The sequence below is a fragment of the Sebastes umbrosus genome, chromosome 7 (genome assembly GCF_015220745.1).
Source record: "Sebastes umbrosus isolate fSebUmb1 chromosome 7, fSebUmb1.pri, whole genome shotgun sequence".
NCBI lineage: Eukaryota > Metazoa > Chordata > Actinopteri > Perciformes > Sebastidae > Sebastes > Sebastes umbrosus.
The window spans coordinates 5350267-5366431 of record NC_051275.1 but is presented as its reverse complement, the minus strand read 5'-3'; the positions used below and the strand labels follow the sequence as shown (position 1 = coordinate 5366431).

The 16165-nt window shown below is 38.7% G+C and overlaps 1 protein-coding gene across 3 annotated transcripts; it reads right to left on the bottom strand.

Annotated features, from left to right (window-relative positions):
• Positions 1-293: 293 nt before the first annotated feature.
• On the bottom strand, positions 294-15633 carry postnb (periostin, osteoblast specific factor b). Of its 3 annotated transcripts, XM_037775657.1 has the most exons (22): positions 15470-15633; positions 14837-14935; positions 11529-11593; positions 11166-11323; positions 10609-10773; positions 10370-10516; positions 9986-10127; positions 8820-9032; positions 8550-8684; positions 7731-7879; positions 7440-7576; positions 7115-7245; positions 6870-7000; positions 6466-6568; positions 6266-6333; positions 5866-5911; positions 4592-4621; positions 2820-3080; positions 2687-2734; positions 1743-1799; positions 1613-1651; positions 294-939 (listed from the first exon to the last, which is right to left on the bottom strand). In XM_037775657.1, the coding sequence occupies exons 1-22, from the start codon at positions 15586-15588 to the stop codon at positions 911-913; spliced, it is 2472 nt and encodes an 823-aa protein (XP_037631585.1). In that variant the 5' UTR covers positions 15589-15633; the 3' UTR covers positions 294-910. The 3 variants fall into 3 exon arrangements, with proteins under 3 accessions (XP_037631585.1, XP_037631587.1, XP_037631586.1); XM_037775659.1 differs by lacking the exon at positions 1613-1651; XM_037775658.1 differs by lacking the exon at positions 4592-4621.
• Positions 15634-16165: the final 532 nt, after the last annotated feature.

Here is a 16165-nt window from a genome sequence, read left to right as displayed (position 1 = left end):
TATTTTGCATTAAACCCAGTTTATTTCATATTTTACATAATGTCTTCCTGAAAGTGTCCAAAAGTGGACTGCCAAGCTCCCGCTTAAACATACAGAAAAATGACTGAGCCATTGGAAAGGAAATATTAGAGTCTATTTTAAAGACCGCGTACTTGGAAATAAAAAAATGCAGACATAATATTTAGATTTGACATCGGACATTTTAGACTCTCTTTTCTGAACCACTGTCGACACTAAAGAGCCTTCCAAGTACATTAGAAATGACTCCAAACAACAATCTCTTCAGATTGTCCTTTTCAAATTGACATATGTATATAAAAGAATGCACTTTATTGGAAGATGTTTAAAAAATAGAAAGGAAACAATCTGCAATTGGAAACATCGATCCAAATGATACAAGCATAGACAAAATTTACAGCCACAGAAATGAAAAGAATGGAACAGTTTAAGTCTGAAAACACACCATCATTTCTTTTTCAATCTTTATAATGCTGAGCTTTATACATCTTCCCAAACAGCTCGTAAAATCTCCTATTTTTAACCTTCACCTTGAGCAAAAAGCATAGAGAAGTTTAGAGCTGAAATGTTTTTTAAAGCTACTCTAATGGCTTGGATTTAAAATAGTTTATTGCTACCCTGACTTGCTCTGTGTCTTTAAAGTCATGCCAAAATGTTAATTTGAACACTGTTTACATATGCTGAACTCTTTTCAGAAATTACAGCCTAACAGATATACATTCAAAGCACCATTAAATTGTTCATGAGAATAGTTTTATTTTTTATCAACTATAACTTTTACAGTATATCTGGAATCACTGACATCTTAAGTGTATCCCCTGTATCAAAGTTTCAACCGCTGGGTTCGGTATCTTTCTGCCTTTACAACGTTGATATTCTCATCCGTCCATGCTCAGTTCCTTCCCCTCCTCCTGTTGCCAGCTGTTAAAAAAAAGGAAAGAACCATAAATACATGTCAGTCAGCCACTTCACTTTGAATAGATTATTATGAGAATGTAGAATATGTACGGCGTGGAAGTTTGGCCTATAGGCTCTGATCTCATCACTCTCCACAAGGAAACATCAAGCTCAGCACAGCATGGAGTGGGGAGTGATGATAATAACTTTACCCATACGGAGGCGTATGGACTCCGAGCCTAAAGGTGGATGCTTCAGTGGAGGTGTGGCTCATTAAAATGCGATACAGTATGAACAGAAGCCGCAGCGGCATTAGCTCCAGGAGTCAGCATAGCTTTCATGTGAGCGTTGTGGCGGCAAGCACGGCAGCAAAAGAGTGAACAGCGCACAGTCGGCTTAAAGGAATATGTGCTTATTTGCTTTCTTGACAAAAGTTAGATGAGAAGATTGATAAAATTCATGGTATCAGTCTTCTCATCCAACTATCAGCAAAAAAATGGCATTTCTCAAAATGTCAAATTATTCCTTTAAGTACACCTGCCATGATTGAAGGGGTATGTTGCATATATGATGCAGAGAGAAGTATATGCCATGTGAACATAGCGGCGGACTCGAGTTGACTGCCTGAGCTAGCTGAAAGGCTACGCTGCATTTATTACAAATGCAGGATTTTTTTAGACTAGCTCATTTTCTTTACCTACAACTCTTCGGGAACCAGTTCTTCTTGTACTGCCTTCTATAATGGCAAACATATACATATAAGTCCACACATTATTTATGAATTATTCTTTCCCAGTCACTGAGGTGTACGAACTGATAAAACTCACCTTGGATCATTTGGGTAATTCTTTCACTATCCCCTTCAAGGTTTGAAAGGTCAGTTTCTGAAGGAAAAAGAAAACATCCTTGAAGTGAAACTGGATTTTTTTGAGATGCATTGTACTGTGCTGTAAGAAACGTTTGCTTAAAAGAACAATCAGGTTGTATTATGGTTATTTTAGCCTTAATATAGAAATGATGAGCAATGATTCACATTGTACCCTAAACATGTACTTAAACAGCTGCAATTTCATGAGATTTACATAACATTTGTTTTATGGATGGAATAACAAGTTAGAGATTGATCAGTACATTTTGTTCAGTCTGTATACACTTCCCTTTGGTCATATTATTGGTCAGTTTAAGATTGTTGGCTGCCATTGTTATGCAGCAAATTTAATTTATTTTAAGTCTTCACCCAATACAATCCATTATCCAGTATGTTTGTGTTATATTAATTTCTTATTTTTTCATCAGTTTAAGATTGTTGGCTACCATCGTTATGCAGATGACACCCAGCTTTATTTATAATTTAAATCTGACAATCTTACATATCTGGATAACCTACACTGCTGCCTTACTGCTGTTAAAGATTGGCTGTCACTGAATTGTTTACAGCTGAATACGGACAAATTACATTTTATTTAAGTCTATATAATCACCCAATAGCATCCATTGTGGTATGTTTGTATTATATTCATTTTTTTATTTTTTGAGTGGGATTACTTGTACATTACTTGAACTAGTGTGAATCTAACTTATACTATTTTACATTTATAAGTGATATACAAAAATATATCCCTACAAGTCCAACCACATTTACCACTGCAGAGAAGTGAGCAATACAACTTTAAACACCATTGATCATTATAGTGACTCAAACTAGGACAATAAGTCTCAATGCTTAAAATAATTAGAATTGTCCTTAAATTTCTGAATTACTTTCACTGACCTTCCAGGGCGATGTTGGTGGTGCCAGAGCTGGCTGAGTACTGAGGGCCTGCAGACGACAGTAATTCATGAGCTTGTGATGTGATAAATGATATAAAACTACTGATGTATTGATTCAAGTAAAAAATATTTACCTTCAATGACTCTGGTGACCGTGGTGTAGGTGGGGTCACCTTCGATGACTCTGCTGACCCTGCTCTCACTTGAAATGACTCTGGTAACCTTGCTGACAATGGGGTCCGCTTGAACAACCCTCGTCACTTTGGTGACAACGGGGTCAGCTTGAACAATTCTCGTCACTTTGGTGATAGTGGGGTCCGCTTGAACAACCCTCGTCACTTTGGTGATAAGGGGATCACTTTGAATAACCCTCGTCACTTTGGTTACATCAGGAACTATAAAAGCAAAGAAGACATGTTTCACTACATTGAAATTACAGGCAGCACAGCATTGCCCCTCGATACAGAGAATTTTCCATTTGTATGCAGGTATCATAACAAATGGACCTTTCACTGGATCAGAAAGTTTGCTTTGACAAAAACGTGATTCATAATCAAAGGATTTCTGCTATCTAGTTTTTAAATATTATTTTTGCACTGCTGTTTATTTTTATTCATATGGAAATATGGTTAATTAATTCATTCATTTTAAATATCCATTTTTATTGCTGACTGGTACAAGTCAGTAGAAAAGAGATTCTCTTTTCTTCTCTTTGATTAATGCTACTTTAGCTGTCAAACCCTGCTTGTGTGTGTTTGTTCATGTACTTACATATGTGTGTGAAATGATTAAGGAGTTAGAGATTGATCAGTATATTTTGATCAGTCTGTATACACTCCTCCTTGGTCATATTATTCGTAAGTTTAAGATTGTTGGCTACCATCGTTATGCAGATGACATTCGGCTTTATGTATCATTGAAATCTGATAATCTTTAAAATTGGGATACTCTACACTGCTGCCTTACTGCTATCAAAGATTGGATGTCACTGAATTTTTACAGCTGAATATGGACAAAACAGAAATCTTGGTTATTGGGCCAGACCAAGTTTCAAAGGCTATTAGTCCATACCTCGGACATTTAGCAGGGAATATCAAACCATCTGCTAGAAATCTTGGTGTTGTGTTTGATCAAAATCTAAATTTTGACCATCACATTAAGAAATTGGTTCAGTTTTGTTTTCTGCAACTCAGAAATATGGCCAAAATCCGCTCAACCTTGCCTAAGAGCATCTTAGAGCAAATTATCCATGCCTTTATCTCTTCCCACCTGGACTATTGTATCTCCTTATTTTCTTTTTTAAGTGAGTCTGCAATTGCTCAACCTGGTTCAGAACGCGGCAGCCAGGCTTTTGACAAACACTAAACGAAGACAGCATATTACCCCCATTCTGGCCCATTAGATTCCTGTGCGCTTCAGAATTCAGTTCAAGATCCTCCTGATCACATTCAAAGCCCTCCATGGCATGGCACCCTCTTATATTTCTGAACGCATAACCCAATACTCTGCCCCAAGATTACTCAGATCTTCTGACCAATTGCTATTAAATACCATGCTTTTACTATTTTAGCGCCAACACTATGGAATTGCCTCCCCCTCATTGTCAGGTCAGCTGAGTCTGTACCACATTTTAAAAAACTTTTAAAAACACATTTTTATAGCCTGGCGTTTTTATAAGTTTGTTACATGCAAATCCTTTGGTTTTTGGTTTTATTTGTCTTTAATTCTGTTTTTTTATAATATTTTGCTTTTATCGTTGAGTATCAGCTCCCGTTTGATAAATTCTTGCTGTGTACGATTATGAAAACTACTATGCCAATTCTATGCATGCGACATGCATATAATCTGTCAGACTTTACTGATTAGGAATCACATGATGATGATACTCTGATCATCATTACTGTACCTTCCTGGACGACACGAGTGATGATCCTCTCTAATAACAACAGGAGATATAAAGCCGTTAATGACAGTGAAGAATGCCTCTTAAAGGGGTAGTTTGTGTGTTTTGAAGTGGGGTTGTATGAGGGACTTATCCACAGTCAGTGTATTATCTTCAGTAGATGGTGTTTGGCACGCCCCCAGTTTGGAGAAACAGACAGGAGTACCAACACAGAGGCAAAGCAATGTACTGCTGTGGACGGAGCCGGCAGCAAAACAGATTTTAGTCATCTAAAAGAAAGGCTCACCAAAAAAAATTATATCAGTTTAAGTGTACGAAGAATATTTTCACTGCAGTCAGACAGCCTTTTTCGACTGAACTGAAAGTGCAATCTATGCTCTCTTCAAAGCAGCCAGACTCCAGTTCAGTTTTCTATCGGAAAATATTCTAAATATAGTGTACACTTAAACTGATATAATTTTTTTCAGGGGGTCTTTTCTTTTAGGTGGCCAAAATACATTTTGCTGCCAGCCCCCGTCCACAGCTGTACATTGCTTTGCTCCCATGTCGGTACTCCTGCCTGCCTGTATCTCCAAACTGGGGGTTTGCCGACCGCCATCTACTCTAGGTAATACACTGACTATGCAACATGTTCTCATCCCAACTCGTCATATACTGACGCTTTGTCAGACCCCTCGGCGTCACTTTTCGGTTGCAGTAAACATGTGCTTAATGAATTAAACAAAAACACTTGCTTAGGTTCAGGCAATAAAACCAATATAGTTAGGTTTAGACAGAAACAACATGGTTGGGCTGTACAGTAAAAATGACACTGAACATTGTGAACACAGCACATGAACAAACAGATTGTAACATGACGCACGAGACACGAACAGCGGTCTCCTGGATGAAAGTCTTGTGTTTGTTGGACCCATCCACCTCCCTTCCAGCCTGCACGTTGTGTCTCTTTTGCTCTTTAAACTACCACCACTGTCACCAAAGCACTTTCCCTGTGCATTTAATATTGATGTGGATGGGTTTACTTTGTAATTATTGGAAAGCCAGGTGCGTCTCCTACCAGCGCTAAGGGTACCTTATGCGTCAGTATCTAACACCAGCGGCTGTGACAAAGCGTTGGTATTTGACGATCAGGGAATGAAAGGGCTGGACTATGGATAAATAAGCAAACTCATTCAACCCCACTTCAAAACACCCAAACTATCCCTTTAAGAGATTAAAAATACTGTATTGCAAAAAATAAAAACACAAATAAACCTAATGGTAATATTGATACTTACTCATAAATGTAAGGGGGATTTCCTGATATCTGAATCCTGAAATGTACTGTAAAGAAAAGGGCAAAAAATCTGTTACAGCAGATTACACATTAACAACATGATGTACAGTATGATCATTGTCATTCTTTGTGTTTGCTGCATAACAAAGCTTATAATCGGTCAACCTGTAAAGTAAAATAAACAACTGCTGAGTCAGAACGCCCTTGTTCAAAACCACAAGCTCGACACTCTGCACAGACGATTTACAAGCAGGTTCTTGTCTTATACTTTACGTTGAGAATTGTATTCTGGCAGCCACAGAAGGCATAAAAAACATCAACACCTGCTCACAGAAAACTGCACCCTGCCCTTTTTAAGCCTCAAAGCTTTAATAACGAGGAGTAAATCTTTGATATGACACCTTGATTTGCATGTAAGTGATGAGCCTCCTCAGTAGCATGAGGAAATCCTGGCTTCCAACAGGGATATCTGGAAGAAAGAGCAGGGCGTTAACTGCAGTTGAGCCTTTACAACAGTGATTAAAGCAGTGCAGAGTGCATCTCTTGACAGATTTACAGAAGGAAGGGAATATTGACAGAAATGATTGAGTGAGAATTATACCTCCAGGATACAAGACTTGGTTGACGAAGTGAATGACTCCATTTGTGGCCATGATATCAGATTCAGGGACTTGGACCGAATTCACTTGCATAGAGCTGTTAGCCTGAGGGAGACAGTAAAAACAATTACTAATAAGAAAACCACAAAATGAGGGGCTTGAATAAACCTGTATTTTAAAATATGAGGAATGAGTTTGACAGTAAACAAAGTTAATAGCTTGCTGAGGTTACAGAGTTTAGAAATTGAGGACGATATTTTATCAGATAACGATTGACACTATCATAATTGTACCGAACTTTTATGCTTAAAGATAACACAAGGTTCGTAAAGCTTGAATTGCTCAAGATATAAAGTTTATTGACTAAAGATAAAATGTGTTCAGTCTTGCTGTGCTAAACACTTACAAGCATCACTCTGAGGTTGCTGCCCTGAAGAGACTTGAGAAGGTTTGTCACCCCAGCCTCCAAACCGCCACCAATGAAGACACCATTGTTGATGTGATACAAAAGGATGGTTCTGAGGGCATTTATGTCACCTGAAATAAAGAACGACAAACATACATTTATTAACTATCATTCATTTATTTTTTGTGAATTTCAACTAGCAAAATAAAACACATTAAAAGATAAAGAAAGTATGGGAGACCTACTCTTCAACAAGGACAAATCACTGTCGCTCAAACCAGCAAAAGCCTTATCGCTTGGGGCGAACAGAGTAAAGTCTCCCTCCTGTTTCAGCAGGTCAGTCAATTCAGCGGCTTCCATCAGAGACAAAAAGATCCTGCAGGACAGAGAAGAAAACAGTAAGTTGGCTGTTGCAGAAACCACTGTGGGCTGACGTATTGCAACAACAGCACTTTCTCTTTCCCATATGTGCCATGTGGATTTAATGGAAAGATACAGAAAGATGTTGTTTGAGTATTATGCTGCATTTAATACCACAGTCCATTTTCACTACCATTGCTCTTTACGTACTTGAACCCTCCATTTTCTGTCAGAATCTCAAACATAGATTTTTCCGCCGGTTTCAACAGAGTCCTCATGAGATGAAGGGCCCCATTGCTTCCTTCTTTACTGCCTCTTACCAGACAGGAATTCTCAATGCACACAGCCTAGAGAAATAATCCACAAGGTAAAGGCATTGGGATTAGTAATGTCTCAAGGATATGTGGATTGATGGTCAAATAACAGAGGTAATGCATATAGTGTGTGTTTAGTGGCACCCAGCCACAATTTTTTGGCACAACTTCAGAGAAGAGGACGCACTGTGCGATAGATGAAGACTCTCAGAAATTTCCCTGCGATGGTCTCCAGCCGCTGGCCACTGAACAACTGTCCCAGGACAATCTTGCTCTTCAAGATGTGGCTCTCCAGGATGCTCTTGAGCAACCTCTGATCCATGGACATCACTTCATCTGTAGAGGAAAGAATGGTTTTATATTTCCCATTAAAAAGTAAACATACCAGCAACATTGTACATTTACATATAATGTATTGGCTTATAGCATCAGAAATGACATTTATAGTCTTATTATTTTTACCACAATGTCCAGAGAGCAGCAGCCACAACAACAAGTGTGAGCAAAGACATATCTGCTATCAGTGACTTGATTTACTGCACAGTTAAAATCATGAGACATGATGTATTGTACATGATTGAATTTACAGTTGAATAAAAGGTTTTTGTTACATCCAGATGTTGCTTGTGCATTCCTTACACCCATTTAAAATCGTATGTCTATAAAGATAAAAGTATTCTGCCTCGATTAATTACAGATTCTTGTTACAGAAACAAAACATCTCTACTCCCTTCGGGTGAAGTCCAGGAATGTTTTCTGGGGGAGTGGGTTTTTGGTCTTGCGTGGCATAAAGCTTTTGCAATGTCCCAATAAATCCATGATTTCCCTGAAGCTCCATATATGTACATATCGATTAATTTCTGACTCAGCATGCAAGGGGAAATAATACATTTATTTTTTATTCCAGACTGTGACTGAGTGTGGAGCAAACAGGGTTCATATTTAGCCACCTGCTGAATGGAAAGCAGAGGGACGTTCATGATATAATGAGCAGTATGTTACTCACCATTGAAGGCAACGTTGAGGGGAGCCAGCAAAGTGTACTCAGCGTCTGCTCTCATGGCAGCAGAAAGGCCCAGCTCGGACACCATGTCACCAAAGGTTGACTGGGAACTTCCCACCAGCTCCATCACCTGCTTAGCTTAAAGGGCAAAGGAAATCCCAACACCATTAAAATATGGATCACAGAAAAACATTATAAACATCTGGCATAATGTACATATTGATGTAGTAAACCAGGTATGCTTAAATAAGAGGAAAAAAATGGGAGTCTAACCTGAGTCTGGCATGAGCACTTTGTCAATAAGGTGGATGACACCGTTGGTGGTGACAATGTCCTTCTTGAGCACCATCTTGATGCCGTTGACTGTTAAGCTTTCACCATCACAGCCGATCTCAATGTTGTTGCCCTCCAGGGTCTCATAAGAGGTGCCAGCCATGATGGCCTCAGAGCACTGCACGGAGTCCAGGAGGTGGAAATTCAGAAGAGCTGGAAAAGACAAAGATTTGAATAAATGTATGGTTTAGTTGTAGGTAGATGTTTATTTGAAAGCAGAGTAGGTCAGTTGGCTGCATGGGCTGTTGTATGTTCTTCCTCATGTTTCACTGCAGCTGAGGATATGATGCCCTGGGAGCCTGAGGACCCTTTGGAGCCCTCGGGTCCTTGAGTGAGAAGACTTGTGATTTCGTCACAGTTCTGTTTAACTTTGTGTGAAATGGTCTGATCTCACATTATACAGCGAGCTGTGGGCTAATAAAATGTTTTGGGTTGTTGCCAATTTGACCAGCTTGCTCCATAAAGCAGCTGTTTCCTGCCTCTCAGTGTTGACGCCAAACAAGATAAAATTTAAAATGTTGAAATTCTGCTTTTTTGTTGTTTTCTCCGCGATTTTTTCAAGAGCTTACGGTCACTGTATATTTGAAGGGGTTTAACTTGCTCTAATTGACGATTATAGTGGCACAATTCTTGCAAATGTTTGAGAAAATAAAATAGCTACAGTATATTAAACCCGACTTACTCACAACATACTGTATATACCGGTAACTCTAAAAGAACGGAAAAAAACATTACCATAGTGCCAAATGATATGCTGCGTTGTTTGACTTTCCACCAACCATTTCATGCGTGACTTGAAACTTGAGACTTATTTTTATTACTCATTGACCAAACTGTTATGTACAGCTTGCCAAATCTGTGTAAGCTCCAAATCCATTGCGGCGTCATCTGTTTTGAGTTGGAAGAAGTTGAATATGTAAAAAAAATAAATCACTTTATGGGCAACTTAGTCTAGGAAACATGCCGCCAGGGAATCACCGCATTTCTTTTCTGGTACCTTCCTGTTCCTGTTTCCTGTCTCCACTGCAATGTTTTAAATGGTCTCGAGTGATCTTTGGGGCATTAAGGAACAGCAGCAGACCTCTGTGAATAAAAGTCTGGTTTACCTTTGAGGACCTCCTTGTCACCCTGAAGTCTCTCCAACACTTCGCTGCCCAGAGTCTCAAAGGCTTCGTTGGTGGGGGCAAAGAGAGTGTAATGTCCTGGCTGACCCAGCTTCTCCAAGAATCCAGCGTTTAGAGCCACATCCTAAATGGTGATTACAGCAGCAGGATTATGTTCAGTGAACTTCAATGTACAATAGAGTAGTAGAAACATTTGCAGGAGATAGACATAGCAACCTAATCATCTGAAAAAAAGGATTTTAAAGTAACTAAATCACAAAATCTGTACTCATGTACCTGTAATATTTGCTAAATTGCTCTGCATGCTTGTATCTTAATAATGTGTAACATGTGTTTGCATATCTATCCCTGTATATATTTACTCACACTCAGAGTTGTCAGGTCATCGTCAACCTCAATGACGTCCTGGATTGTGTTTCCAACAGCGCTGATAACACGGTCAATGACATGCACAACTCCATTGGTGGCTACCTGGTTGCCATAGATAATCCTGGCGCAGTTCACAGTCACCACCTGCACATAACGTACACTTCAATGTTATACCAGTGAAAAGAGTTTTTAGTACAACTACAATAGGACTGATAATACTGAGTGATAATACTCACCCCATTGGAGTAATGGTTGATATGGAGACCAAGGTCGTTGTACATGGAGGTGACCGCCATTCCATTCTTTAAATCTTTGGTCAAGAAGCGTTTGTTGGCCATGTGGTAATGCAGAGCGTTGTACAGCTCAACGTTGACATTGCTGACCAGTGCACTCCTTACTTCCTGTTAGGTGAGGAAAATGAGATGTTAAAACCTCACAGACAGAAAGCCTCCCAAGCGTTTCGTTTTGTTGCAAAAGATGCCATCACCCTCATTCCTTTAATAACTCATTACAAGTGAAAGTTTCTGATCATTGCATCTACTTCTGAATTTGCCTCTCTGGAACACAGCACTTATATATATATATATATATATTTATATTGTATATACTGTATATATTGTGATGTTTTAATTTTGTCTCATGTTTTATTGCACTAGTCGTACTTATGTTCTATCTTCTAATGTTTTGTATCTCCTTGCCTTTGGTCGCTGCCTCTTGGCCAGGTCGTCATTTTAAATGAGAATTATCTGGTTCAATAAAAGGTAAAATAAAATAAAAATTGTTCTTGACTCACTTCGTCCAAAAGCTCCCAGGCCTCGTTACTGGGGGCAAAGAAGGTGAAGGATCCAGATCCCTCGATCTCAGGCCTCAGCTTAGAAAGATCAGAGTACTTTTGGGTTGAGGTGGCCTTCACCAGACCCAAGGTCTCGTACACATTGTCAATCGGGGCCACTAAGAAAGAGATTTACAATAAGCATTATCAGATGTCAGCCTGCCATTCTGATAATAAACTCGAAAAGAAAGACTCGACATGTGTCGACAATATGCTGCACCATCCTCTTCTAGTTTATTTGGTCTAATTTCAGAAATAGCAAACAGCTGCTCTACAGTTGGCCTCATCTAACCTTTATACATTGACTGCATTGTAGCACTGTACCTGCAGGGCAACCGCGCATGCCCTCGAGCTTCATGTACCCTGGGCAGCACTCATAAAGCACAGTCCTGCAGGCAAAACACACAGATCACAAATGTGAGTATCATCTCAAGTCAGTAGCACATCCCTTGAAATATTGTTTGAAAGCATCTTTCAACATAGCTGTGTAAGAAATTTGTATTCTTTCTGGCTGCCATGTTTTAAGCTGAATCATCATTCCACTTTGGTCTTGTGTATTCAGTGTTTCCAGATGTGACTCATTATCTCCTTCATTACCCAAACAAACCATGTGACCCTACAGCTTAGGCCAAAACCTAATGGAAAGGGTGCCTCGAGGATTAGGCTACCATTACAGTAGGAGATTTATATTACCAGGACCTCCACTTTGAAGCTAAACAATTGGTTTGGACTTACTTGGCATTTGGTGAACCTCAGAAACATTTTGGCCTTGAAAAACTGCCGTGTAATTAGAGCTGAGTTTTAGGAAATGTTGGTGGTAACACAAAGAACATTTAAAGGGTTTGGTGGTCTTTATGGAAACACTAGAGCTAATCTGAAAAGCAACGTTATTCAATTGTCACCAGAGTTTTTAGAGCTTTTTTTTAAACAAAGTTTTATAATTTAGAGAATAACCATTGTGATTTCTGTTTAGATAAATTCGATACACATGAGAAATGTTTATTTGCTGTAGCCCGTATCACCGTAACCCAAGAAGGATAGTAAAATTCAAAGTGCAGCTGCTACATATAAACATGACTATACCGCTTGTGTCAGCAGGTTTCGAACATGTTGGAATTATATAATTGTTTCCAGACATTTGCAGATGTACATTTCACTTCAAATAACTAACAGGTATGCAACAATAAAAAGAACCACAAGACATAAAAGAGCAGAGTTGGCTGGGGAGTTCATTACTGCAGACTGCCCAGCTTTTATTGTTAATAAACTCTAACAAGGAAGCTGCTTCTTCCCCAATTAATCAGCTCAACATGATTAAAATAATCATGACAGATGGTAAGAACATTATCAAGTCTGTGATCACTTACAAATGGCACAATGTAACAAGTAACTATATTTTTGGTTGTGAAATGGTTCTACATAACACAAAAGGAGGAGGAAGATGCAGTTCCTCCTCATCAGTGGTTTCCTTGTGAGACCTAAACACCAGGAAAGCTTCATATGTGTCCAATGTGTAGTTCAAAATGGACAATATAGTGACTTTGTCGGCATGGTTAGGGACAAACAAAGACGTAATTGGATTGAATGATTGGATGACTAAAAGATGCTACACATGCAGTAATTTAAACAATTGCTCTTGGGCAAAACAAGTTTAACAGTATAGTGAGATTCCAACACTTCATAAAAATGAATTAAGCTTTTGTTTGAGCAAAAAGAAGAAGAAAAACATGTGCCAGCTGTCTCACACGGGGTACAGACCGAGGCCTCTGGGCCACGGCTAACTGCACCTCTTTAACAGCTGTATTTGAATCAAGCTGAATGGAGTCAGAGGGACTGGGATGAGATCACACAAGCCCCATTGGGGCAGAGTCAGCAAAACCCTCGCTACATTGCTCTCCCACACTGAGGGATTGTGTCTGGCCACGGCGTAGGAAACTTCTGACTTGTCAGCATCTCTATAAAAGTGCTGTTCCAAGAATCATGATAATTTCTTCAGACATAACATAAGCTGTATGTGGCTTTATTCCAATTCAACCCATCACTAATGGGCAGTTTAGAAGTACGGCTGTACACAGTTTTCTTGGAGACAGAGCTGCACTGGAAGCAGACATATTATCATTTGTTGAATTAAACCTCAGTGGGACAGGAACAAGTTCTTTGACTGGCCAAATAAAGTTAGACACAGCATCAACTGCCAGAAACTACTGTAAAAAGTGCAATTTAAGCCATATTAGATCATGTTGGTCAGTGGGTTAGCCTGAATTATTTTATGTGTTCAAGATGGTAATGCTTTCCTGTTGCTTCTTCAGTAGCCATACAGTAAGAGAGATATGTATTATATTGTATACACAAGTTAACCTTTGGGGAAATTTAAGTTATACCAATTCCATTTAGCATAAAATGTGTTGTCCTGATTGGTCCAAATCAGTGTGGGACATGAACGCTGATATCAAAGCAAAAATTTACAGCTGATTAGTGAAATTGTTTGCATTTAAATCAGCTTCACTGAAACGTATGCTGACTGAAACAATTATACATATAATTGAACTGAAATACAGATGTTTTTTGTTATGTGAACATCTGGGGAGTTTATCGAAGACCGGGTGGGAGGAACGATGGGAGGGTTATACTGTAGGTTTGGCAGGTAATATGATCTGTGTCTCAGTAACTAATGTGTTTTCAGTTTATCTTTAATAGACCAACTAATCTAAGTAAACTTTATCAAATAATAAGAACCTTTCTGCCTCCAGCGCGGCTCTGCTTTGAAGAAATTTGTGTAACTCAAACTGGAATCGAGTAGTTATAAGTTGTGCTTTCAGGACACCTTGCATCATCATACTATAACAGGTATAAATCAGTGAACCAGTTTACCGTGTGAATTCAACTTTGGCCCAGTTATCTTTTGATTGATCCCACGCTCCCATGTCAGACTCCCATTGAAATAGATAAAATTCTTTGGCTGTTTCTAACACTATCATTTGCCAAGTTTAATGAGCAGTGTGTATTCATCATGAAGAACTAAGCCTGTTTAGAGTGCTAAGCATGACTTAGGCATAATAGAGGGAAAGCTGAATGTGTGTGTGTCTGTGTGCGCGTATAGAGAGAGGGAGAGAGACTGTAAAATAGCCATGGCTACGATCCATGTTTAAACACAAAAGTGCTGAGGGGGCCGGAATAATAAGAGAAAAGAGGTTGTCCAGAATGACTGAGCTGAATGCTTTTCCATTCATGAATACAGTCAACATTTTGCAGCCACATCATAGCCTGGAATCAGTGGTTCACCGCTCAATGACGTCCAGGCTTCCCAAGTTATGAAAACCCTAACGTACAGTTTACAAGATCGAACCGTCTCCACTACAAAGGATTTAGGGCCTGCCTCCACAAATGTGTTTTTCATTTTAAGCGGTAGTTTAGTTCAGAGTGAGATAACAGATGTCTATCTCTATGGAAACATTAACGTTTCCATGAAAACCCTTAAAGAAGAAGCAGTAGAAGAAGCGAAATGCCATATTTTCAAAAACATACAGAAGCGATGCTCAGGTAAAACTTTTTAGTCGTTGAATTTGCTTGTAATGTTCATCTTTAAACAGGAGAAACAACTTGTCCTATTGGAAACATGAAACAACACTTACGCTTTCTTTCCACAGATGGCCCCTTGGTACCAATTACGACAAGTGCTGAAGTACTTCTTCTTGGTCCCCATGACTTGCTGGAGCGCGCAGACATTGGGTCTGATGAGAATTGAGGGTGAAAAAAGAGATAAAGCATTAATCAGCAGGTAAAACACAGGAGTAAGATTCTATGAATCTCTGAAGTAATTCACATTTGAATTATTATGTGACTAACAGCCCTGCTGGGTAAGACACCAGACTGTCAAGTGTGAATATTTGGCAACTACCCCTGCTGCTTCTGAAACCAGTCAAATATGAGTAATTATGACATCCACGCCTGCTGGATATGATATTGGTTTGTCAGATTTTAGTTATAATTCTAAGTGAAATGTAATATAATTAAATAACATATGCCATAATTTAAGACAATTAAACAATTAAAATGTGTGAAACAACTTTGACTGCATTAAAATATAGCAGATTTCATATAAAAACAGAAAAGAGACAAATGTGCAGGAATGATAAGAACTACTGCCGCTTGTTATGCTCAAAGCTCAATACTACTGCATGCAAAATGAACTAATATGACATCACAAAGGTGTAAATAAACAACAACTCCAACATAATCATAATGGAAAATATGAATAAGCTTACCCTTCTTTTCTTGCCCTAATGCGACTGTGGGCGACTATTTTGTCATAAGCTGAAGATTCAGCCTTGTCAAATGTAGAGAGCACAAAGAGTGTAAAGGCAGCTACAAAAAGGAGCTTCATCTTTGATTTCCTAGCTAGCCCCTCCAGACCCAGAGTGATGGGAGCAGACTCAGAGTGGGAGTTTATATACCACAAGTCTCAAGGAGGATGGCAACATTTCATGCATGGATGGACCACCCAGAACCTTTTCAAAACCACATTTCTATGTACAAATATGCTGGGTTTGTATCATTTTTTTTTGCGTGTAATGAATTATGATGATTTGAATGTTGGGATTTATTTTATATATCAAACAATTTATGGAGGTCCATTTAAAAAACATAAAATAAATGGGACCACCATTACATTCACAAAATGTTTTGTAATCTTTGCCATTCTTCTTTTATGCACATTTAAAAGGTGCATACATTTTGATGCATTTCTCACAAAAATCTTGACGTTAAAACATTCTAAACTTGTTTATTTCACTTTTTTAAAAGCATTTTCTAGAAGTCACATTACAGCTCTAGCTCAAAGTTACTTGTTTAAGAAAGCTTTAACATAAAAGTAGATTGCATTGCAAATAAGTAAAATGATCTGGACACATTTGCACACTTTTTGTTAAAAACACAATTTAGGATTTTAAAGCTCAACATTA